The 25313-nt window shown below is 43.8% G+C and overlaps 1 protein-coding gene across 1 annotated transcript in view; it reads left to right on the forward strand.

The window, feature by feature from the left end:
• cdon (cell adhesion associated, oncogene regulated) overlaps window positions 1-25313 on the forward strand; it is a 55115-nt gene that overhangs the window by 14697 nt on the left and 15105 nt on the right. Inside the window, exons 2-11 of the mRNA XM_049483675.1 lie at window positions 11463-11596; window positions 12813-13091; window positions 15054-15200; window positions 15535-15678; window positions 15802-16092; window positions 16203-16472; window positions 18750-19088; window positions 22058-22326; window positions 23374-23548; window positions 24089-24205. Of these exons, the coding sequence (XP_049339632.1) occupies window positions 11515-11596; window positions 12813-13091; window positions 15054-15200; window positions 15535-15678; window positions 15802-16092; window positions 16203-16472; window positions 18750-19088; window positions 22058-22326; window positions 23374-23548; window positions 24089-24205 (2113 nt within the window). The 5' untranslated portion in view covers window positions 11463-11514. The remainder of the gene's footprint in view (window positions 1-11462; window positions 11597-12812; window positions 13092-15053; window positions 15201-15534; window positions 15679-15801; window positions 16093-16202; window positions 16473-18749; window positions 19089-22057; window positions 22327-23373; window positions 23549-24088; window positions 24206-25313) is intronic.

Genomic DNA, 25313 nt, shown 5'->3' on the forward strand with positions numbered 1-25313 from the left:
ACTCGGCTGGAAGGGCAGCTCGACGGTTCCCAACAATGCAGTGGGCGTAGTTCCTTTTCCCTGCATGCCTTGCGGCAGGCCCGGCTGCAGCCTTGTGCAGAGGCAGCGCCCCAAGATCCATTTCCAGTGTCCGAGACGTCCCTATTGAGTTTTGGCTCTGCTCTTAATCCCTGTTGTTGAAAACCTTGGGAAACAACTCACTTACCTCTCCACCCCCGTCTCTTACTCTCTCATTTTCTCACTCTCTCACTTTCTCTCTCTCTCTCTCAGCACCCCCCCAACCCCAACCCCCCTTTCCCAGGCAAATAAGACGCCACAGAACAAACTCCAATTAAGAGCGTTCCTCTGTACTGTACCGAGGCTCAGCCCCTCCCTTCCAGCTCGGCTCACCAGGCGATCCCCACCGAGTGTTTGTGTCCGAGGCCAAGCAGCCCGGGGCGGGAATTAGTGCCGTCTCCCAGGTCTGGGGCCTGGCACTTGGGGAAGGAAGGCGGGGGCGGATGGGTCAGGGCTGGGAATCTTCTTAGTTGGGGAGGCAGTGTGTGTGTCCTTGGTAAACAGGACTTTGTTAAATGTGTTTGAGTCCAGGGGCCTCCAGGATTCTCATTTTGTCTATTCTAAAGACCACCCCCACTCATTTCACTTTGTCTACTTTGTCCACTTCGTCCACTTTGGCATTGGTCTACAATCACCTTCTTTGCAAACTTTGGGCCACATTGCCCAACTCTCATCAACTCGCAAGAAGTCACCTTCACCTCTCAAATAATGCACATTCCTCTTAGCAGAAAACCTACATTTTTACCTCAAGAGTAAACAGAAAGCCCTGAAAGCGGTATCAGATCCCAAGCCCCTGACCCTAGGGCTTTGATCCAAAACACAAACACAGTGCTTATGGAGAATGGTTGCAGGCTACCCTCTCTGGGCCATTTGAATAGGACGACTGTCATTCCAATCTGGTTGCGCAGCGGCTAACTCCTCCAGTCTGATTTCCTCTTTCATTCCCATTAAAACAAAGACGGGATCCTCTGTGCTCCCACTCCCTGGGCCTGACACTCCTCCTTCTATCTCTCTGGATTTGAGACATATGTCTCTCTCTCTCTCTCTCTCTCTCTGTTTCTGTTTCTGTTTCTCTCTCTCTATCTCTCTCTCTCTCTCTCTCTCTCTCTCTCTCTGTCTCTCTTGTTTTTTAATAAAGTCTCCCTCCACTCTTTAATCAGACTGGGGCTGCTCAGTAGAGGCCCAGCATTTCCATTCATTAGTCTCCTCTGCATGGCCTAGGGCGGTGTTCATTCCTCAAACTTCAACCAATAGTAGCCAATTACAGACCCATTCAGTCCGGCGGTGGTGCAGGACCCCACTGTCTGTCCCCTGGTCCCTCTCTCACCCATCCACTCTCTCTCTCACTCTCTCTCTCTCTCACTGTCTGATTACGCATTAAGTCACTAAGTTGTAGCGTCAGCAGGCTCTGAGGATTACAAGCGAGGTTCACACAGTATCGGTTTGTCTCTGTCAGGCATTAGCGGTGAAATGAGCTGAGGTTTGGCAACTATTCACCTCCCGATGAATCCCCTCTTTTTTCTATTGCACCAGGCCCCCCTTCCCATCCCCTTCAACTGCTCACTACTTTCCTGTCCTCTTTTTACTTTCTTCTTAGTAAATTCTCAGTAGTGCTGGAAGGGATGACCTCCAATCAACATCAGGGTTACCTGATTATTAAACCTTTTACTCTCTTACCAGTTACTCTTTTTTTTGCGAACAATTATTTTAATGAACGACAGACATGGACACAGCGTTTTTCTTTGTAGCGAGCAAAACAGCAATTTAACCTGATGAATAATGCGCTGTTATGGGCACACCACAGTCCCGGATTACAGCTTTCCTGCTTCCCACACTGAGAGTGGGAATGCTCCCCACTGTTGCTGCCCTAATACTGTGTTTTAGAATATTGATACACTAATGCAAAACAAAATATCAGGGTTAGAACATTTTACCTTAGTTATGATAAATGGAATAACTGATATGGGGAGGATTCTGACATTGGATTTGAAGGTTGTAAATGTTGTTTTCAATGAACTTCCGAGTCGTAATTCTCAGTCTAGGTCTCCTGCGTTGTGTGCTTGTTTTTGTCTGTTTGAGATATCAGGGGTAGTCTTTCTATTGACCTTTTGGTTTTTCCTTTCTTGTTTAGCCTTTTCTCCCTCTCTCTCTCTCTCACTGAGGAATGTGTCTGAGTGCAGGAGCTCCTCTGTCAGCAGCTCGGAGGGCAAGTGTGGACAGGTTCGGGGTATAGCATAAAAGTCAGCTTCAGCACTCGGGTCAGATCAGACCATTACAGAGGCGCTCGCTGACTCGAATTTCTCCCAGCTTCTCTTTGTTTTTTGTTTTTTTGTTTTACTTCAGGGCTGTACGATGAATCATATGTTTATCGTTATCACAATATTAGTTTTCACGATGAACACATAGAAAGAGCTGCAGCAATGCTGAGAATACAAGCTAATGTAAACTGCATTACCTGCATGCAGCAACAGAGGGAGCTCTTCACGGTGCAGACTGGGCTCAGGTGATGCAAAAGAATGGAGGTAGAGCGAGGCAGAGTGATGTAGTGCGAGACTTAGAATCACTCTCTTGCTGTATCTCACATTTACCTCGCTCTAGCTTGCTTTATCTCAGTCACAGTGAAAGTTTATTACTACCTGAAAAACTAATTTAGGTTCTCTTTCAACCCCTGTGTCTCTCTTTCTCTCTCACACACCCCCACCCTCTCCCTCTTTCTGTCTGTCTCTCTCTCTCTCTTTCTGTCAGTCAGTCTCGCTCGCCCCTGGTCCCTGTCATGCCCTGCCCCGCGGGGTCTTTGATGCTCGCTGCCGCTGCTTTTGTCCATGTTTACCCAATATGACAGGGATCTGGGCATGGGGCAGATGGCTGTTGAAGCACTTCCTGTGGCGAGGGGCGCCTCTTTCTTCTCGCCCTGCTTTTCTGGAGGGGTGCAGGTGGCGTCAACCCCCACCCGCCCACGGGGGCCTGTAGGAATGTTTATTTTGCCGGGTGTCGCCCTGCCAGGACCCTTCACTCCTCCACAAATGCTCCTCTCACTCTGAGGGGGACAGGTATCTGTGTGAGGAGTTCAGGAACTCTGTTGTCATTAGCTTGTGGTGTTGAAGGTGCTAAGCATGCTTCAGCCTGGCCTCAGGACACTGTGCTAAAAACACTAATCTGAAGAAAAATACTGTAGCCTGTGTGCCTGTAGCCATACTAATGAGCAGTGAACTTAAAGACTCTGAAAATGCAAAATCTGTTTATTACTATGTACTTATGATATTTTACTGTACAAAAAGGTAAAAAAACTTCTTAGTGTTTAGAGCACTTAATTGTGCTGCTGTGGAACTATTTGAAGTAGATTTAGATAGACTACGACTAGGCTTAATCTCTGTCCTGTAAACCAACTCTGTGTATTAGAAATGTATTAAAATTACTACTAGACATTAAGTATTTGACAGTCAAATACTAATTTACTTCTCATTCCTGTCTTGGGATACTTTGTAGTGCATAAAGTTTATAGTTTTATACATGATACTACACACTACCATATAATGACATTTCAAAAGTAGTCTAAGGTCATTTCTAAAGTACTTGTTTTATATATATTTATCAGAAATGTACCTAATCTATTTGAAAAAGTATTAAATTAAATGAACCAAATATGTATATAAAAGTATTATTTATAGTATTTTTATATTCCACATCAGAAATGTTATTAAAAGCCATGAAATCACCTTTACAGAACTATGTAGAGGACTTAGAAATGAACAAAAAGATATATATATATATATATATATATATATATATATATATATATATATATATATATATTGGTACAGGGTGCTCAGTTGGTTTGATGTTTGAGTTCTCCTTCATGTTTGCTTTATGTTGCAGACTGGACTGGGTGGGAGTATATATTTAAGAGGACATTATGTGAACAGTGTAGAAAATATTAATACAATTAAAGATTTTTATTATTAATAGGATTAATTGAACCCTTTAACAGGCCGGCATTTTTTTGTGTTAGTTTAATGCCCAATATTACACGCCTATATTTTGAGGATTTCTATTTACATTTGCATTACATAAAAAAGTTTAATGTTTGATAAGAAACATTACAGAAAGTTCTAATTGTAATTGACAAAAAATAAAAAAATCTGCAACTGCCAAATATAATGAATAAAATGAATAAAAATCATAAAACATAAAGTTTTTAAAAAATCATGTTCTGCACGCCCTTCGTTGTGTTACGCTTACGCCTAGTTTAAAACATGGCAAATTTAGGTTGCTTCCTGTTACTAATCTGAAGTTATTAATTGCATTAGAGAGGGAACAGGCAGTGACCTCCGAGTGATCTGTAGTCTCCAAAGCCCTCAAAGGTTTTGTATCACCTGCATTTGTAGCCCATATATTAGCCAATGCCTGTTTTTAAGGGATTAAATAAATAATTAAAAAGGTTTATCATCTTAATATTAGTTTAAAATACAATTAATTGATTTTTTGGTTATATAGGAATATGAGCTTAGAATGTAGGGTACAGCTGTGTTTGTGTGTTTATGTCCACAGCTTTGTCCATTTATGTGCTGGACATATTATTGCACCATCATTTCCTGCATTATCCTCCTCTGATCTGCTGTTCTGAGATTTACTGTATTCATGAATACTCATTTACCCAGCATTATAAAAACAGAGTGAGAGGAAGGAGACGGAGCGACGTCTGATTACTGAAGGATTTTTCATCAGTTTTACTCTCAACAGGTCAGAGATCTGTCCGTTCCAGTGGGTTAGACCCGCAAGCTCAGAGTTTTTATCCTAAATATCTGACCACAGATCAGTTCCCTGAACTGTCCTCCAGCCTGAAACATAACCAGCAAAACAGCAATTTACCTGATGAGTAATACACTGTTATGGGCACTCAGTGGCTCCGGATTACAGCTTTCCTGCTTCCCACACTGAGAGATGGTATGTTGTTACCCACTGGCACTGCCCTGGGAATGCCCTGGCACTGTATCTGTACTGTACCAATGCTGGCAGCAGTGTTTTGGGGCATATCTTTCAATTGGATTATAAAATCAGTCATTATATTAAGATCCTACCGTATTTCTCTTTGAATGTAATGCAGGTTTTAGATGATTATTTAACTCAAAAGTTCAAAAGTTAAAGAAATGTTAATTCTGTGTTTGTTACAGTGCTATAAATTCTACACACTAAATCTAAAAGAACATTTAGTCTCTTTTAATTGTTTAGAATGTGCTGGAAATGTACCTTGTTTCACCTCCTAACTGTAAATCTTACACACAGGCCTGCCATCAAAATTACAATATCGAGTTATTATAAAATATATGGACATAAAATGTTCATAAAATTACAATAATATAGTTTATTGCAGTTATTTTTGGGACAATTCAGTATATATATTTCAAACAGAAAAAAAAAATGTTATTGTAACGGGCTAATCAATGGCGCTGATCGCTAAATGGTTTAGGTGTATTTTGTTAAGGTCCTTAACTGCTGTGGACACAGCTGCACCTTAGGGGCGTGGCCAAGTTTCCAGAACTGCAGACAAAGGGTGCAGGTGTGAGGGCTGATGTGCGCGTTGACACAAACATGCCTCGATTGTTCATTGGCTAATCTCAGTCTACAGCTTTTCAGGACGTACATGACTCCGCCTTCTTCGCATGTCATCAGATGTCTTTAACAAATCCAAGTCTGCCTTCTTTGATCATCAATCAATCAATCAATCAATCAATCAGCTCCATGCTGTCTGACTGTGTGTGATCAGAGTGTGTTTACACTGGGCCTGTTTTTTTTTTTTTATAATATGACAAAATGAAGTTAAAGTTAAGAGTAGTCACAATAATTGCATTATCGACTTATCATTATTGTACAACATATGGACATATGGATAATTTATGCTGACCTTGATATTCCCTATTCTAACCTGAATGTTCCGGAATTTTGTTTCAAAACAACAATTGTATTTATTTCCTTTATTTATGTTTATATCAAGGTTTCCCGTTGTGCCTACCTGCATGAAAATGGGCAAGTTGGCTATTTTTTTCTGCTGAACAGGTAATCACTGAGCTTCAGTAAGTGTGCTGGCTACTCTGTAATCCTACAGCCACTGCAGTTCGAAAAGAGGACGTGGCTAACTTCACATATGTCGGAGGAGGCATGGGCTAGTCCTGACATTGGGGGCATTACAGCTGAGTAGGTGGGGAAATCAGCATAGCAAGAATTGGGGAGAAAAATGAATGGGCTAAAATCTATACCTCTTATTTATATCTTACTAATATTGGTGTCAGTTTGATTTTACTGTAGTTGATTAAATATCTGTAACTCCTGCAATAGTCTTGATAGATGTTGCTGTGTAGTGAAGAGATCCCCATCAGACAACAGGGACTTCCCATCTCTCAGATTGGACATGTATCAGCACCCTGCAACTCTCTCTCTCTTTCTCTACCTCTCTCTCTACCTTTCTGTCTCTTTCTCTCTGTTCTATTGGCGCCTCAGTTCAGGCTACAGACTTCAGGCCTCTGTGCTGCCGCTCACTGTCTCACCTACCAGCATCCAGCTCCTCTCTCTCTCTCTGTCTCTCTCTCCTTTTCTCCCTCTCTTTTTGATGAGGGGCAGTAGATATGGTTGGCAGCGTCGGGTTGCCCTGATCCCGCTTGCCTGCAGGCGGATGTCAGTAGAAAGGCGAGAAGATAAGAGCAGGAATGATGCTGTGTGTTTCCTCGTCTCGGCAGATCCCCGGCACAGATAAACCCGCCGTGCGGAGGTGCCGCCTTCACACCCGGCCCCAGACAGCTCCCACGGGTGCCCAGGCGACACCAGAGCTGGGGGTTACAGCACCCGCAGCAGTGTGCCGGGCTGCCCAGCGCGAGCTGTCGGTGTTAATGCGCTCCCGTTGTTATTATTGTAATTATATATGATTATTCTGGCAGTGAGGTGGAGATAGTTTCCACTGATGGCATACGGGCACTGCGGAGGACGTGTCGGGACTCGCGGTGAAACAGAAACGCTACCCTCAGAATCACAGGACAGTGCAGCACACACACACACCGGTGTATTGGTTACAGTTGGTGCTGTGTATCTTAGTGTGTTCTCTATAAAGTTTATAGGACAGCTGGGGCACTGAGGTGGTGAGATGTGGAGATAGTGGATGGTACAGAAGTTAAAGTGAATCGTGATCTTTCAGGAAACTGTATCATGATGTAACATTTCCTCAAACACGATACCATGCATATCAAGATATTTTATACAAACAGACGTGGAAACAGACGATTTAGACCAATTAAACATAAGATATTATGTTGCATCGTGATATATTTCCTTATTGTATCCAGGGCTGCAATGATTAGTTTATATAATCAGCAATGTTGAATATAAAAAAATGTCAATTAGAAATTTTAGTGTTGACTAATATTTTAATGTAATAACTGAAATTTTGGACAGGATTATTTTCTCATGGGGTCCTGGGTTAATTTTCTCTTTTATGGAGGGTCCTCTGTGATTTTATTCCCGTCCAGAACAACCATGTTTGTGTTTTTCGCAGCTGTCCTCTAAGAAAATTTTAGGCTGAATTACCTACAGTTTTTTGCTAAACTCTGTGGTCCTCCGGTAATTTTAGTCTCGTCGGGACGCACATCTCTGAGTTTCGTCTCCTCAAGTTTAATAAAATAGCTATTTGTCCACTGCTATGCACTGTAATTACACTTTGGGTGCGTGTTTCCACAGAGATCCAAATAAACACAACAGTGAGTGGAAATGGAGGAGCTACTGAACGCAGTGTCCCGTGACCGAGAAAGCCAAAAAACTCACTGGTCCTCAGACGTCCCCCTGAGATACTATTCCCGTCCGGATAGAGCTTAAGTAAAAGTTTTCTGTTCAAACCTCAGAAAACCCCCAGGGAACAGAGACAGAGGACATTGCAGAAATAATCGATGACTAACCGACCACTATGAAGGCATTGCTAGAGGGGCACAAAGGCCATTGAGCTATGGATGAGATTGGGTGGTTGTCATCCAACATCCTAGATGGATGGAGAAGTAGATGGAGGAATGGATAGATGGATGGATGGATGGATGGATAGATAGATACTTTATTGATCCCAAAGAAATTTATTCTGACCTCACTAACAACACTGCTGTGTCTGAATGCAATCAAATACAGCAGCATATTGTCATTTTGCTTATGCTTCTCTCCAGTATGCCCGTCTGTCCGTCCACCCATCTGTCTGTCTGTCCGTTCTGCTCACTGTGAGTTGTGGATGTGGGCAGTAAATGTGCTGTCTCTCTCTCACCCTGGTTTTGGGAGGGGTGACCCTGTGGGGCTGGACCAGGGCCAACAGACACCCGCTGACTCTCTGCTCTCCACTGATCTTTGACCCCGTGGGTGAGAGGGGGCATTAGCAAGAAGCTGAGAGAGTTTATTATTTCCTGTGTTTCCTCCTTCAGACACAACATGTGTGTTGTGTGCGTGTGTGTAATCAGTGGGGAAACCTACACAGTGAAGTTGATTATATGTAAAAAATGATTCCTTTACTCAACAGGACTAACAGGACAAAAACAAAATGACAAAAAGACTGTTTATACACAAGGGCACCTTGAGATCTCTTGTCATCTTGAAATTAAGTCACAAAAAATGTACTTACAAGCAGACTGAGTAGGTAGGAGAGAGAAACGGAACAGAACTTAGCGTCCTTATATTCTGTCATCCTTGCATCATTTGCCAAGGATTGTGTGGATCTACTTTGAGCTTGTTAATGGTTCTTTGCATGATCAACGCTATTCCCCTATCACTAGCATTGTAAGACTGTTTTTAGCATAATTTACAGACTGTTCCTCCCAGCCAGGTCAAGTTGCTCATATCCTTCACCTCCTCCTGGACCTCCTCAGTTCAGCTCTAGTGGTCCCACCTAGACGTCACCTCTTTAATTTGTGGCAGCCGAGCGGCCCGGTGTTGGCCCGATGTGGGTCAGCCCAGAAGCTCCATGGGATCCACAGCGTGAATATCGCAGCTGGAGGGCTATTGTCCTCCTCGGGCCACGGTTACAAACCAGGAGCCAGTGATCAAAGGGCCCGCGGATTACCCGGCCCGGAGAGGGGCAGTGCCCGAGGGGTGTGGAGGGGAGGGGGAGGGCTCAAAAGGAAAGAGGAATGCTCCTAATTACGTTCCTTCCACTTCTTTTCTTCCATCTCCGTTTGGGTTCTCTCACTCTCTCAGCTTTCTAAGTGTGTGTGTGTGTGTCTGTGAGCGCCCCGTGGCAGCTCTTCAGGCTACAGTGAACCTGTGAGGAAGCGACACAGTGTGAGACGAGAGTGATATTAAGAGTGTACAGCAGGGTAGAGCGAGAGAGAGAGTGAAAGTGATAGAGATAAAGAGAGAGATAGAGTGACTGAAAAAAGAGAAAAAATGAGAAAAGGAGAAAGCTAGAAAAAGAAAAAGAGGGAGAGATAGAAAGGGAGATGAAGAGAAATAGAACCAGAATGAGAATGTTGCCAATTGATTTGGGGGGTGGGGCTGAGTGCTGGGGGTGGAGCTAAGCGGTTAGTGGGAATTCCAGTGTGTGGATGATGTGGAGACTCTCACAGTGGGAATCTGGGTGGGGGTCAGCGGGGCGAGGTTTCGGGTCGGGGGAGGGCCGGACTGAGATCAAGGAGTGTATAAGAGGATGTGTCGTGCAGATTATTGCGAGCATGGTTGGGGATTAAGGACCGGAGCTTTAGATTTTGCTATCTCTGTAAACTCTGGGCCAGGTCTGAGCTATCTGAGTTGAGCCAGGCTGAAGGTGTTGGCTCAAGCTGTAGGAGTTGGTCCAGGCTGTCATGGATGGTTCAAGCTGTTGATTGATTGGTACACGCTGTTGGAGTTGGTCCAGGCTGTCATAGTTGGTTCGGGCTCTTTGGTTTGGTCCAGGTTTTATGGGTTGGTCTGGGCTAATAGGGATGGTCCAGGCAATCAGAGTTGGTCCAGGCTGTTGGAATTGATCCAGGCTTGGTCTAAGCTTTTGGAGTTAGTCCAGGCTTGGTTTAATGTTTGGGAGATGGTCCAGACTGTCAGGGTTAGTCCAGGCTGGCAGAGTTGGTCCAGACTGTCAGAGTTGATTCAGGCTGTCAGGGTTGATCTAAGCTTTGTCTAAGTTGTTGGTGTTGGTCCATGCAGCCAGATTTAGTACAGCCTCTCTAGAGTTGGTCCAGCCTGTTTGGATTTGGTTCAGGCTGTCAGAGTTGGTCCAGGCAATCAGAGTTGGTCCAGGCTGTTGGAATTGATCCAGGCTTGGTCTAAGCTTTTGGAGTTAGTCCAGGCTTGGTTTAATGTTTGGGAGATGGTCCAGACTGTCAGGGTTAGTCCAGGCTGGCAGAGTTGGTCCAGACTGTCAGAGTTGATTCAGGCTGTCAGGGTTGATCTAAGCTTTGTCTAAGTTGTTGGTGTTGGTCCATGCAGCCAGATTTAGTACAGCCTCTCTAGAGTTGGTCCAGCCTGTTTGGATTTGGTTCAGGCTGTCAGAGTTGGTCCAGGTTGTCAGAGTTGGTCCAGGTTGTCAGAGTTGGTCCAGATTGTCAGAGTTAGTCCAGGCTGTCTGGAGTTGGTCCTGACTGTCTGGAGTTAGTCTAGACTGTCAGAGCTGCTGTTTGGGTTGGTCCATGTTGTCAGAGTTAGTTCAGGCTGTCAGGGTTGGACCAGACTGTCAGAGTAAGTCCAGGCTGTTGGGGTTAGTCTAGACTGTTGGGGTTAGTCCAAGCTGTTGGGGTTCGTCCAGGCTGTTGTGGTTAGTTCAGACTGCCAGGGTTAGTCCAGGCTGTCGAGATTAGTCCAGGCTATCAGTGTTAGTCCAGCCTGTGAGGGTTAATTCAGACTGTTGGGGTTAGTCTAGGCTGTCAGGGTTAGTCAACGCTGTCAGGGTTAGTCCAGACTGTTGGGGTTGGTGTAGTCTTTTGGGTGGGTTCAGCTATACCAGACATCACATAGAACCTAGAGTACTAAATCTGAATAGTGTCCAGTTGAGCCCATATGTAAACAGAGAAACTAATGTTGCAGGTGCTAAATGTGCTTCGTCCCTACCTAAACCACATTTAACATTTCCTGTGGACATGGACATTACACACATGGACAGAAAACTGAGAATAATGTACGGACCTGATTTTCGTATGTAAAGTTTTCGATGTAATAATTAATAAACAGAATAATGTTTAAAAAGAGATTATATGATATTTTTTGGCATATACATCATTTACACTGAGGTTCATTACAGGGCACATTATAACACTTTTTCAGAAGTTTGAAGGTACAATTGTCCAGAGATGTCCAGGCCTACTGTTGATTATGAACTGCTGCTGATGTAGTAATTTGTTGTATGATGATTTATGCATTTGACAGGATGTGGTTTATTTAAATGTTTATTTTATATTGTTTTGCAGGCTTGGCGAGTGAGCGAGACTCCTGGTTAGAGGTCGGAGGTGAAGCAGCATCATGGACGACAGCGGCCTGAGAGGCCTGAAGGTTCTGTCTACTCTGCTGTGTGTGTACCATGCCCTGCTCTTCAACTGCCCCAGTGAGTACACAGAAACACACACACACACACACACATTAAAAGAGGCTCTTCTATATATACCCATCACACAAACATACAAATCGTCTATTTCTGCACAGATAAATACACACACTGTATGAATGAACCCACTCAGCCAACTACAGACAGCAGATTCTCTAAGAGTGGGAAGATGTATCTCAGGACAAAAAGATCAGACAGGTTATTACAGTACATAACTGCTAATAAGCGCCTTTGGAAATGTATGTAAATACACTATATTGCCAAAAGTTATGACTGGACTTGTTGCACAGGTGCTGCATCCTTTCACAGTATCACAATGAAGTTCACTGAGCTCCCGAGAGAGACCCATTATTTAATTAATGTTAGTAGAAGCAGTCTGCAGCATGGTGCTTGGTGCTTGGTTTTAAACACCTGTAGCCTTGGTAGTGATTGGAACCTGAGTTTAATCATTTTAATGGTGAGAGAATATTTTGGCAATATAGTTTATGTACTAACACAACACATAAAAACAACTTTAGAAACGGAACATCTCATCCATCTGCAGCCACTATCAGACCTCTCTCCACACAATCTACATTTCCTCAGCTCTACAACCCAAGGACACAGAGACAGACAAAAGAGCTGGGAGGATATTTTAAATAGCTGATTTATTTTGTCTCTCTCAGAGTTTGTTGGAAAGAGAGTGGATATCTCTCTCTCTCTCATTTGGAGAGATTGTTTCATGTTGACTAGTACTAGTTTCTAGAGTCTCTTGAAGTTCCGTAAGCACTAACCTAGCACACCAACATTATGTAAATGACCGTGGGAGGAAACCCACACAGACATGGAGAGAACATGAAAACTCCACCCAGACAGGGACTTGAACCCAAGACCTCAGTGCTGGGAGGTGAACATGCTAACCACAATGCCACCCAAATGTTAATGACCACACGCATCAACTGAACTCTGAAGAACTGTTTTAACGGATTATATTGTATTATTTTATCATTGTGTACGTTTATTGTAACCTTGGTGTAATTTACTATGTAATGGATCCACTGTCACATCAGAAGTTATACACAAAGCAGTCAACTTTAATGAGTTATTGTTGTTGAAAAAAAACAGCATAGTGCTTCTTTATGGCTGTAACATCACAACATAATATTTTTAATGACACACAGAGTAAAGAATTAATATTTCTGATGTAAACCTGTCCTCTCTCTCTCTCTTTCTGTAGTCGTATTGTCTCTGTCATTCCGGACGCAGCCGGTATCTGTGGTACAGAAACATGGCGGAGCTGTTACCCTGCACTGTGTGGCGCGTCCCGCCTCCGCCAGCCTCACCTGGCTGTTCCAGGGTCAGCCCCTGCAGCCCGGGACCCTGCCCGGCATCCGGGTCCAGCCTGGGTCCCTCTCCCTGTCCTCCCTCCAGCCCCAACACACCGGATCCTACCAGTGTGTCGCCCAATCAGAAACAGGCGCCGTCACCAGCCGCCAGGCACGGGTTACTATAGCAGGTACGACTGTGAGACTGTGTAACACACTTCCCCACACACCTGCTGATTCAGTGTTCATTCAGGTATTAAAATAGTTTAACTGTCTCTACCGTCCAGAGAAGACTTTTTTTGCCTACATTCAGATTGTGTACTTACATTGCTGTGAGGATTTGATTGTATTTAGTGAGAAAAGAAGTGTTAGTGAGATCATTATGTTGGATAATTACCACCTCAACTTATCCCATCCATCATTCCAGTACTGGGGGCTTTATATCCATCTAGCCCACATCTAGCATTAGGCACGGTGCCCAAAGGGTCCTACTCTATTGGCAATAGTTCTCTACAGGGACTAAGCAGGCTATATATGTACATGTGCACTCTTTAGAAGGGGTGTCCACTAACATTTGGACATATAGTGTATTATCACACATATTTGAATCATCATAATGTTATAATACAATTATAAGATTTTTTTTCCCATAGACTGTGTATAGCTGGACAGAGCATCGTCTCTTAAAAGTGAAGCCACCACAGGTCGGGCGCCCCCTGCTGTTCGGCTGCAGAAAGCTGTGTAACTCCACCCATTCCCATAGGTTTAAATGGCAAAACAGACAACATTCAATCATGTTTTTTTCTAATATACTGTAATTCTACCTCCATTATTTAAATGCAGCAGCTAATGTTACCTCTGCTTATATTGTCAAATTTTTATATCCCCACAGAATTCGGTTTTTAAAACATTATTCAGCTCTATTCAAAAAAGGTGTGGTTATGGTAAAAGGGCTGGTTATGGGCGGGACCAATAACAGACCGTCAGCTCCGCTCCGCCCCGCCCCGCTCTGCAGTCTGTGACCGCGAGGCAGCCCTCGGGGGCAGGGTTATTTAAATGAGTAGGCTGCTCTCCACAGTCTTTCTCCCTCCTCTGGTCTCTACTGCGCAGAATCAGGTGGCAGGATCGCCACCATGGCGGAAGATTTTGGCTTCATTTTCATTGAATGAATGAGAACGGAGACACGGCGTCCATCTTTTTTACAGTCTCTGTTTTTTCCCTAGAAAGTTCTGACTTGGGAAAGTTTCCTCCATTAAATATTTTTATTTTGTGAACATTTTATCATCAAAGACGGAAGGAAGTATATTTTTTGTTGTCTTATACAGTTTCCATTTTGGAGACTTTGGGCTTTTTTCCCGCAGCAGTGAGACAGATTCACAGTGGTTTACTCAGTCGCCGTATACAAACGCAGCTCACATATTTTCACCAGAGCTCAAAGAGCAGCACCAGCACTCGAACGCTTCAGAGAGGAAGGTGGAAAATGCCTGAAGGAAGCCTCTTCCCCCGATCTGCTGACTCTCCGGCCGCTCTGGGCTGAGTGCTGCAGGGGAAGGAAGTGGTAGTGTTTTTGCCTTTTTTTTTTTTTGAGGGGGTTTTAAAGTCTGGCACGTTTCCACGCTCCTCTTCAACAGTATCCTTAATGAGCCTGGGGGCTTCCTGTGCAGCAGTGCGACCTATGCCGGCAGCGAACGCTATCAGGTGGCAACACTCGGCCGCAGGCCGGAGACGGATCGGCGGTGCTGATAACGGCGTATTATTATTGTGCAGCAGAATACACACGCTCCCCCGGCCGCCCTACGCCCACTACAAACACACCAGTGACTGAGCACTTCTGTACCGGTCCAGTGCTAATTGCTGGAGTGCACTGCAAAAAAAAAAAAACTAAATCTTTACACTAAATCAAATTTTTTTTCTGTGATAAATAATTTTGCGTTTATAATGTAATGTATAATGTAAGACAAAAAAAAAATCTTATCAGAGTGAAAAATGCCCTGAAATTCCCTGAAATTAGATCATTTCTCTTGCTAAGTTTTAATTTTTTGCAGTGTACATCTCAGTTTACATATATTTGCAGTATGTGAAATATTGTGCTGTGATGTTTACAGAACTTATATTGTTATTAACTTATTTATTTCTCTGTATGTATAATATAGATATTGAAGAGTTTGAGGAGACTCACCGGCGGACGCTGGCAGTAAAAGCAGGGGGCACGGCTGTTATTCAGTGCCCGCTGCCTCAAAGTAACCCCCCTGCTTTACCACGGTATAGAATACGGGGCAAATGGATAGAAGAGTCTACAGGTACACACAATAATATGCATAATTTATCTCATTTTTAATAATACAGCAGACAGTATAATCTCAGAACATTTGATGTTGTATTTGCTCAATGTGCTCAATTTTATGTATTAATAAATTAAAGACAGGTCAGTATAGTTGTTTTGCATTGTTGTTTTGTCTTACAGGATGTGTAGTGACAAATGAAATGAAGTTAAACTGATAAAATATTAAAGAGTTTGAGTTTATACTGACAGAAAAAAGTGGTTTTATAATTTTGGCTTTTACGAAGAATATAGTAAAAGAGATTATATACCATGTTTTTGCGTCATTATGTTTTTTTTTTTTTCTTTTTCAGGTGAATATTTAATTCTTCCCTCTGGGAACCTTCAGATAGTCTCTGTTTCCTCAGAGCATCAGGGCATGTATAAGTGTGGTGCATATAATCCCATTTCCCGAGAGTCCCGAGTAGAGGCCCATGGCACTAAGCTCATAGTAAAAGGTAAGAAAAGGACATATTAAAAGCAGCGGTTCATCAAAATGAGCACTGGATAAATAATGACATCCACAGTTTGTATTTACAGTATTTTACATTTAGTTAACCCCTTAATTTCTCCCTCTACAGATTCAGATGGTTCTTCCCCTGTGGGGATAATATATCCAGTAAACCCAGTCAGCCTGACGGTGGAACAGAACACGTCGCTGGTTCTAGAGTGCGTAGTGTCCGGAAGTCCTGCTCCTGTAGCCAGATGGACGAAGGAAGGCCAGGACCTGCAGTTATCTCCCAGAATGCAGTTGTTGCACAGTAACCTGCGTCTGAGTGAAGTCCGGGCTGGTGATGGAGGAAACTACAGCTGTACGGTTCAGAGGGAGGATGGGGAGATGGTCAGTGTCAGCTATACCCTCAGTGTACTCGGTGAGTTCTCCGTTTCAGTCAGATCTACCTATCAGATGACAGGTAGGCTTGTTGTACCCAAACTTTTGCATGCCGCTGTATATGTGATATCTGTTCTCATTTCCTCACAGTGTCCGCCAGTGTATCCAAGGGTCCATCCGACCAGTCCGTACCGTCCGGCTCATCTGTGAGATTCACCTGTGCCTCACGGGGAAACCCACCCCCTAAAATCACATGGCTCTTCAACTCTTCCCCAGTGTTACCCTCATCCCACGTTCAGATCTCAGACTCCGCACTCAGCATTTCCTCCGTCAGCGCTCAGGACCAGGGCGTGTACCAGTGCCTGCTGGATAACGAGATTGGGTCTGCGCAGTCAGCTGCCAGACTTACTGTCCAATCAGGTAAGCTGTGTTTTTAGAGGTATAACACAGAATTCATCAATTCCATCAATTTAAGTTGGATAGTCTCAGTTTTAGGATTAGGACAGTCTTGGATTCGAAAGTTGGACAGTCTTAGTTAAAAAGTGGGACAATCTTATTTTTGGGAGTTAGACAGGAGTTAGTTTAGGAGTTGAACAGTCTTGGATTTAAAATTAGGACAGTATTAGTTTTAGGAGTGTGATAGCATTGTTTTTAGAAGTAGGGCAGTCTTGATTTTGGGAGTTGGACAGTGTTGGCTTTGGGTGTGACAGTGTTGTTTTTAGAAGTTGTGCTTGGTTTTAGGAGTAAAGCAGTCTAGGGTTTGGGAGTAGGGCAGTCTTGGTTTTAGGAGTTAAAGAGTCTTGGTTTTGTGAGTTGGACAGTCTTGAATTTGGGAGTTGGACAGTATTGGCTTTAGGATTAGTGGTCTTGGTTTTAGGAATAGACCAGTCTTGATTTTGGGAGTTGGACAGTGTTTGCTTTGGGTGTGACAGTCTTGTTTTTAGAAGTTGAAGGGTCTTGGTTTTACGAGTAAAGCAGTCTTGGGTTTGGGAGTTGAAGAGTCTTGGTTTTAGGAGTATGATAGTATTGGTTTTAGGGTATGATAGTATTGGTTTTAGGAATAGGGGTTTTGGTTTTAGGAGTAGGGCAGTCTTGATTTTGGGAGTTGGACAGTCTTGGCTTTAGGAGTAGGGCAGTCTTGGTCTTAGAAGTTAAAGAGTCTTGTTTTTAGTACGGCAGTCTTGGTTTTAGGAGTTGAAGAGTCTTGGTTTAAAAATATGTAACAGTCTTGGCTGTAAAAGTTGGACAGTTTAGGGTTTAGGAGTTAAAGGGTCTTGGTTTTGGGAGTTGAACAATCTTGGATTTAGGGGTAGGACAGTATTGGTTTTAAGAGTAGAGCAGTATTGGTGTTAGGGGTATTATAGTATTGGTTTTAGGAGTAGAGCAGTCTTGGCTGTGATATATACAGTACATGGACAGACCTTGGCTGTGGTGGCGCTGAGCTGGGGATACGGGAGTGGGCGGGATTTTGCTGGGCGGGGGGGTGAGAAGGGGAAGGAGTATTTTGGCGGGCGGTGGGGGCGTGAGAGTGGGCTTTGTGCGCAGTGTCGGGGATCAGCTCTGGAGCAGCGGAATGTAAGGAGTATCTACGCGAGGTTATGACGAGAAGCAGACCACCCAGCTGTCAACATCACACACAACCCGCCTTATATTTATTAACGTACGCTCAAACGCACACACACACACACGTGTACACACACACACTCCTCTGCTCTCCGCTGGGTGTATTTATCAGCGCTGCCCTGCATCCCTCAGCGTGATTGATAACGGCAGAGATACAGAGGATTCACGTTAAAAATGGCCTGAGCTCGTCTCTGAATGTTGGCTGCCTGTGTTTTTTTCCTGGCCTGCAGGCAGGAGAGAGATTTATACGGCTCTGATAAAAATGCAGGTCGGTTCAGAGTCACGGCTGTTTATGCTAGAGTGTAGATTTGAGTCAGTTTGAGATAATGGAGGCACTGGTTAGAGAAAAACACGGACTGGCTGAAAAAATCTGCCCTTTTAATTGCACTTCAGGAGACCTGTCACAATAATGTTTTTTATTTTTAGACAATAAATTGTCCAAGAACTAATATCAACTTTTTTATGCCAATGTTATGTTTATGTTAATAATATTATATAATATAATATAATATAATAATTAAATTACACCTATCTATATGCTTTTTTATTGTTGATATAGTTACGCCACTGACTGATTTAAACATTGACAACAGTCAACCATCAGACATTCATTGCAATCTTGGTTCCACCAGTGCTCTCAGCTCACGTACACCCCTGCTTGTTAAACACACGCACAAGGACATGCCGCAGTGCTTAAACTAAATTTTTTACATCAACAATAAACAGAACACAAAATAAAATAACAATGGTGTTCTTGTAAATTACCTGCTTGCACACCTTCACAATGTGAACGAGCAGGTCAGATTCCTCTGCTGAGAAGCACAGAAACGATGCGCCGTTAAAATACTAATCTGCCAGAGTCAGAGCACATCTGGCTCTTAAAGGGAAATTACAAGTGACACACTGATTGGTTTATTTAACGACACTTCAAAAAAACACCCATGATTCATTAAAATAATTAATTAATGCCAAGGTGTACTTTTCCTGTCATTACGATAGCAAAGACAGTAGAGCCCATAGTGTGTATCACCCAGCCCCGCTATTAACACACACATGTATGTCTGTGTATTGTAGGTGCGACCTCACTTCCTGTAATCCTGTCCCCCCCGGAGAGCGGCGTGTACGCTGAGGGTGAGCCGGTCACTCTGTCCTGTAACGCCAGCGGTCAGCCTCTCCCCGTGATCCGCTGGTACAACTCAGACGGTCCCATCGCCACGCACCCCTCCCTGCTGCTCCAGGCCCCGAGGGGGAAGGCCCCGCACCCTGGAGACGCCCCGGCCCACCTCACCATGTCCCGCCCTGGGAGCAGCAGCCTTTACATCCAGGCTATGACTGCGGCTCACGCTGGGGAATACGTCTGTGAGGCATCTAACGAGCTGGGCACCGTGCGGGCACAGGCCTTACTGACCATGGGTGAGTCCAGCCCACCTGATCTCTCTCTCTCTCTCTGGCACTGCTTCTCTCTCTCTCTCTCTTTCTGTCTTTCTCTCTCTGGCTTTCATTGTAGCCAGGTGTGATGGCACTCTCCCAGTGGTAGTGTTTATAGAGTACCCAGCATTCCTCTGTTAATGGAGAGAGAGAGAGAGAGAGAGAGAGAGGGGGAAGAGTTGAGTCAGTGAGAGAGAAAAAGAGAGAGAGAAAAAGAGACAGAGTGAGGGATTGAATAGACAACACTCGCACGACCTTTACCTCGCCCACTTAATTCACTATCCTGCTCTGGCTGCTGAAGGACTAATGCAGGGCTGTGGATACGTGTCTCAATTCAGATTTACACTACATGATTGTTCTCTCAAGTTTAGTCCCCATTTTTAGTCTAGCTGAGTCTGTGCTGATTGGCTGTAGTCTGTAGACGTTTGGTCAGTGGAAGTGGACGGTTGGATAGAGAATCGAGTAGTGTTTGAGGGGTGGAGCCTCCAATTTTTGGCTCATGTCTTCAAACATTTCAGCTACCATCATGCGAAGCTAAAGTTGGCTTCTTATTGGGCAGCTTCTTATTGAATTAAGCTAGATTGTGGCACTCTATGCACCACTTTGCATATTACTTTTATTTTTTGGCTTAGTGCAACGAGCACTAACCTCAGTAGCAGCTAGCTGAATCAGGCATGCTCTATGGTTCAGTTCTGTTTAGCAGCAGGTTATTTAATCTCTAGTGGTTTATTTTATGATGCAAAGCTAAACTTGGCTTCTTATTTGGGAGCTTCTTATTTTAATTCAGTTTGATTCTAGCACTAATTATACACATTCAATACAAGATCACTATTTAAGGTGGAAAGGAAATAATATGTGGAAAGAAGCTAACTTCTACCTTGTGTGTTGGGTCGCCTCCACGCACATCTGTTCTTCTCACCTCTAGCGTCCCCTCTAGCGAGTCTGTAGAGACCATTCTGACCCTGTCTTCTTACTCGAAACCAAAGTTTTTCTTGGTTATTTAGTTACGGCACAGTGCAAATGGTGGTGCTTACAATAATAGCAGCTAGCTGAACCAGCAGCAGGTTGGAGGTGTGTAGCGTAATTAGTCTCTAGTGATGTAGCGCAGGTTTAGCAGATGGACGAGTTTTAAATCCCTTTAAAATCAGTAAAATTCAGAGGTAAAGTTAGAGATACTCAAGAGATACCCAGCCTGACTATAATCTGATACCACTTTAAAGGTCCTGTAGTGTAGTGGAGGCTTTTAAAGCATCAGAAGTGAGGGAGGAGAACGAGTGCAGTGTAGAGATGGAGTGGAAGAGTTTGGAGGGTTAGAGCTGTTAGAGCTGGGTTCGGGCTCTGATTCTCTCTGGTATTTTAATGGTTGCGGGGCGGAATGCGAGTGCGCTGGCTGTGGGCCCAGTCTCTGCTCTACTGTTACCAGCTCTGGGCCTGTTTGTTTTGTAAAGTAAACCAGCTTCACGCACGCAGAACGGGGCCGGATCAGAGGTCCAGAGGCGTGATGACTCAACCCGGCCCTGCGCCGCACGCCAAACCCCACGCCAAACCCCACCAACAGCCCTGTTTGCTTACCTACGTTCAATTACCGCACTTCCAGCGGCTTACAGTGCTGCGGGCAGCCACAGAGCACGAGGGCTCACCGACCGAACAGACACACACACACATTTACCAACACACACACTCTCGCTGTCCTCCAGAAGACTCTGAAAAATTTCCACAGTCCAGCTGCCAAGCCGGTGTCAGACGGAATAACGTTTCCAGGGCTCATTATTTCCCAGGTGGACGGCTCTGGCTGCAGCGGGCATTCAGCACACACAAAAAACCCCACAAACAAAGCCTTATTATGTAGTGCCATGCCTGTCCCGAGCCCTGCCCGCTGCTGCCTGTGTTTTTATGTAGATTGAAATGGCTTTTTCCTGATATTAAAGTTTTTAGTATGGGCTGGACACCAGTCGGTTAGCGGCGTTCCCAGTTCCCAGTTCTGCACACTGCACTGGACTTTCAGAGAGGGGCTCCCAGCTTTTTCCAGGCCGGGTATGAATAAAGTCCTAAGCAGAGACAGTCTGTCTGCAGTGCTGAAGTTAACTCCCCACTTAATGTTAAGGTCTTTCCAATGCAGGGTCACACTGGTCATTGTATAATGGTGGCAGTGAGGGCTATAGGATATTCATATTTTAATCATATTTTTACTGTTTTAGTTATGAACATGAGCGAAAGAGCTGTGGTAAAATTATGAGTCATTTTTGCTGTAAACTGTGATCACATGACAAAACAAAGCTGGAGGTAAAGCGAGGCGGAGTGAGGTGAGCTGGAATGAGATAGAGTGAGATAGGAGTGGGGTAGAGTGAAGTAAAGGAAGAAATAGTGTGGTGGAGTGATTTACAACATGTGGGGTTGAGTGAGGTACAGTGAGAGAGAGGGGTGGAGTGAGGTAGAGTGAGATAAGAGTGCGGTGGAGTGAGGTAGAACGAGATTGAGTGTGGTGGGGTGAGGTAGAGTGAGATAGGAGTGGGGTGGAGTGAGGTAGAGTGAGATAGTGTGGAGTGAAATGAGGTTGAGTGTGAGAGAGTGGTGGATTGAGGAAAAGTGAGATAGTGGGGTGGAGTAAGGAAAAGTGTGTTGGAGTGAGCTAGAGTGAAGCATATCTCTGATTTGCAGCAATATGTAAATCAATAATTAAGTATTACCTCAGTGGACATCTTGGAATTGCCCACACATGTATGTTGAGAAGTGTTATCTTGTGAGTGTGGTTGAACACTGGTCATGGAGTGCTCATGGTAAGCCCAGGTGAATTATGGGAGTCTGATCGTGTGTGCAAATGAATAAGGAAGTTACATTACTGAAGTGGGACCACAATATTGGCTAATATTATTAACTAATCAAATATAGTGCCTTTGATAATTAAGAAAAGCAGATTGGTGGTATTTAACTCTAAATGAACTGTATTCTGACAGAACCACAGTCCAGTTCCACTGTCGCTATGGAGGTCCAGCCCACCGTCCATCCAGTCCAGAGCGACGAGGGGGAGGAGTCATTTCTGCATATGGGAGACAGTGAAGCTTTAGGTCCGCCCACTGAGAGGACCAACGACAAACCCACTCCTGAAGCTCCGATCATCTACAGCCCACCCCAAACCCACAAACCCAACACGTATGATCTGGAGTGGCGGGCCGGGCAAAACTGGGGCAGCCCCATCAACGCATACTTCGTCAAATATCGCAAGGTAAGAGACAAACGGGATCAAGCGTGTTATGAAGCGAATGCACAAGATATATTTTACTTTTATTAAAAACACAGTGAATTCACTTGGAAGTACTGTCCGACTGTCCAAAATATGTCCAAAAAATATTAATTAACAGTACTTACAACAGAACCTTGTGACTCTTTATTTATTTATTTTTTTAAATGTTGACCCTTTGGCCTCATATGGAGACACTACCTGTACCATCTAGTGGTCACATGACAATATTACACTCAATTCATTGAAAAAAGTTTCTACAACCAGTCCAGAAAGTATTATTTAATTTTTTAAGCTTGAAACATGTTTATTTATGGATAATAACATCTCTAATTTCATATGGCGTACATTTAAACCACTAAACTACTGTCACCATATGAGGATTTTCTTTTTTTTTTTTTTTCAAAAACAACAAAGCGAAGTTTAGTTTTTATACTTTAGTTAGGGCCTACTAATCCCAAATAGCCCTCAGGAGAAAATTTTTATAAGAGAACATAATAATGTGAATATAGTGATGCTGTGACTTCCTCTCTCTTGCCTGGCTCGTTCCTTATGCCGTGTCATCAGTCGTGTATTTATTGGATTTTAAAAAGTGCACATATCCAAGACCACGCCTGGCGGGATTAGCTCCAAAGCTAGTGCTAACACGGTCGAGTGAGGCCTGCCAGCAGTGAGTGAGAGCGTTATTGTAAGGAGTCGGTCATTTCCTCTTTAAACGCCCGTGTTTTCTTCAATAATAAGCTCGCTCGGCCCATAAAGAGACAGCGTTTCTCGTTAGGACTGCGTTGGCAGGGCTGTCGTGCTGGCGCAGGAAAAAGTGACACAGCTTTCGCTCAGGCAGCGCCGTGTACGCCAACCACGTACCGTCATTACCAACAGGGGGGAAAATAAGAGTGTGAGAGAAAGAGAGAGAGAGAGGGAGTTGGAGGACAAAGGCAGACAGTCCGACACAATGCCAGCATCTGAGTCAGGCTCTGAGATTGAAAGTTTCAGTATGTATGTGTGTGTGTGTGTGTTTGTGTGTTCTTGTAGGTGGACGATATGGGGAATGTGGTGGGCAGCTGGCACACTGTCCGGGTTCCGGGAAGTGAGAAGAGCTTGACCCTGACGGACCTCGACCCGTCCAGCCTGTATGAGGTGCTCATGGTGGCCCGAAGCACAGCCGGGGAGGGTCAGCCTGCCATGCTTACCTTCCGCACTGGCAAAGGTAAGAAAAACAGCTAATATATATATATATATATATATATATATATATATACACTCTAGCCTGGATACAAATATGAGATACTGTTGGATATAGAGGCATACAGGTTCTCTACAGCATCCTGCAGCCAATTTACCCACATATGTTACAGCTGGGACTATAGATCCTGCACTCCACTTATAGGTTGCTGAAACTGACATTCTAGCTGCTCCATAAATCCTTCCAAAATTGGTGATAAATCTGGCAACCAGGCATAGCAAGGAAGTGTTGCAGTCTGTGTGTGGGTGAGCATTATCCTGCTGAAAAATGCCATTCAGAAGCCCTGCCATAAGGGGCAACACATTCCCTCATATTCCTCATATCACTACTAGGGGTAGCTGACTCTTGTTCAGCCCTAATAGTAAAGCATGTTAGAGGTAGTACAGAGATAAAGGGGACATCCAGGCTTTGGCCCAGAAACCCACAGTAAGCATAGTAAACAGAACTCTTTCTTATTCATCTCTCTCTTTCTTTCTCTCTCCTTCCCTCTCTCTCTTTCTTTAGAGCGGAGCTCCCCTGCCAATAAAAGCCCTATCAAACCACCGGTCATCCCTCAGCCAGGGAACCCTCCTGAAGTTAAACCTGTCACCACACACTTTGGAGTCGTCATACATGACCGAGGTAAGTCCAGGAACACGCTAAACACGCTAAAGATGAGTGAATCCAAATGGACCGTGAGACTGGAGTGAGTTCAGCATGCTTCTTCTCTGCAGACAGAGAAGAAAAGTGTGTGTTGGAGAACGAGTTCAATAAATAGTTGTTATATTGTAGTTGTGTGAGTGAGTGAGTGAGTGAGAATTTGTCTGGATATTAACATAAGCTTTACCTAGAGCTGGACATAAATGCAATGTACACATATGCATACATATATAGTGTATCATAAAATAAATTCAATAGCAGTTTTCATTAACTGTCAACTGTCTGTAAGTAATCCAGCTTGGAAAAACAGTTAGCGTCACAACAAAGTAGTTCCAAATCTGACTGAATCAAACAAAGTTGGAAATTTTGAAATTTGATAGTATTAATGATTATATAATTAGCTAACAAATAATATATGTGTAACATACATTTTGCCTATATCGTCCAGCTCTAGTCTTAACTAATGTAACATAAAAGTCTTTTTCCACTAACCTTCTGTGGCTCTCTCCCTCTCTCTCTCTCTGTTTGCCTCTCTCTCTGTCTATGGCCCAGAGCCCGTTCAGTAAGTACATGCTTCACTCTGGCGTGCAGTTTGTCTATGTTGTGTGTGTTCCTGTTTATTTTCTCTTTCTCTGTTTTTTGGCTCGTTAACGAGATGGATGGTCAGCTGTTTCCACTTCGCAGGAAACTTGATGATTTTTCGTTTTTGGTCCAAAAAACAAGAATGATCACAGTGGGGTTTATATTTGGGATGATCGGGCCAGCTGATATGAGTCTAGTGCAGATTTTTTAAAAATATGTATGTATTTAAATATAATGATGTGTTGTTATATTATGTGTTAAGTTTTCTTTCATTTTGATTAATTTTTCTTCTTTTGATATTTGAATTGAGATGGTGTTTTGTGTTTAAAAATGTATCTATTCACTTTGAAGTTTTTTTGTTTTGTTTTTTACGCCTGAAAGTTCAGATAAGAAAGAATTTTTAGAAGAATATGCATCAGACATTAGCTTGTTGTCTGAATTTGGCAAATTACAATGTATTTCCAGCCAGGTGCTGTGCTTAATTTGTCCGTGGGGTGCAGGAGCATCC

The sequence above is a fragment of the Astyanax mexicanus genome, chromosome 9, assembly GCF_023375975.1.
Source record: "Astyanax mexicanus isolate ESR-SI-001 chromosome 9, AstMex3_surface, whole genome shotgun sequence".
Taxonomy (NCBI): Eukaryota; Metazoa; Chordata; class Actinopteri; order Characiformes; family Acestrorhamphidae; genus Astyanax; species Astyanax mexicanus.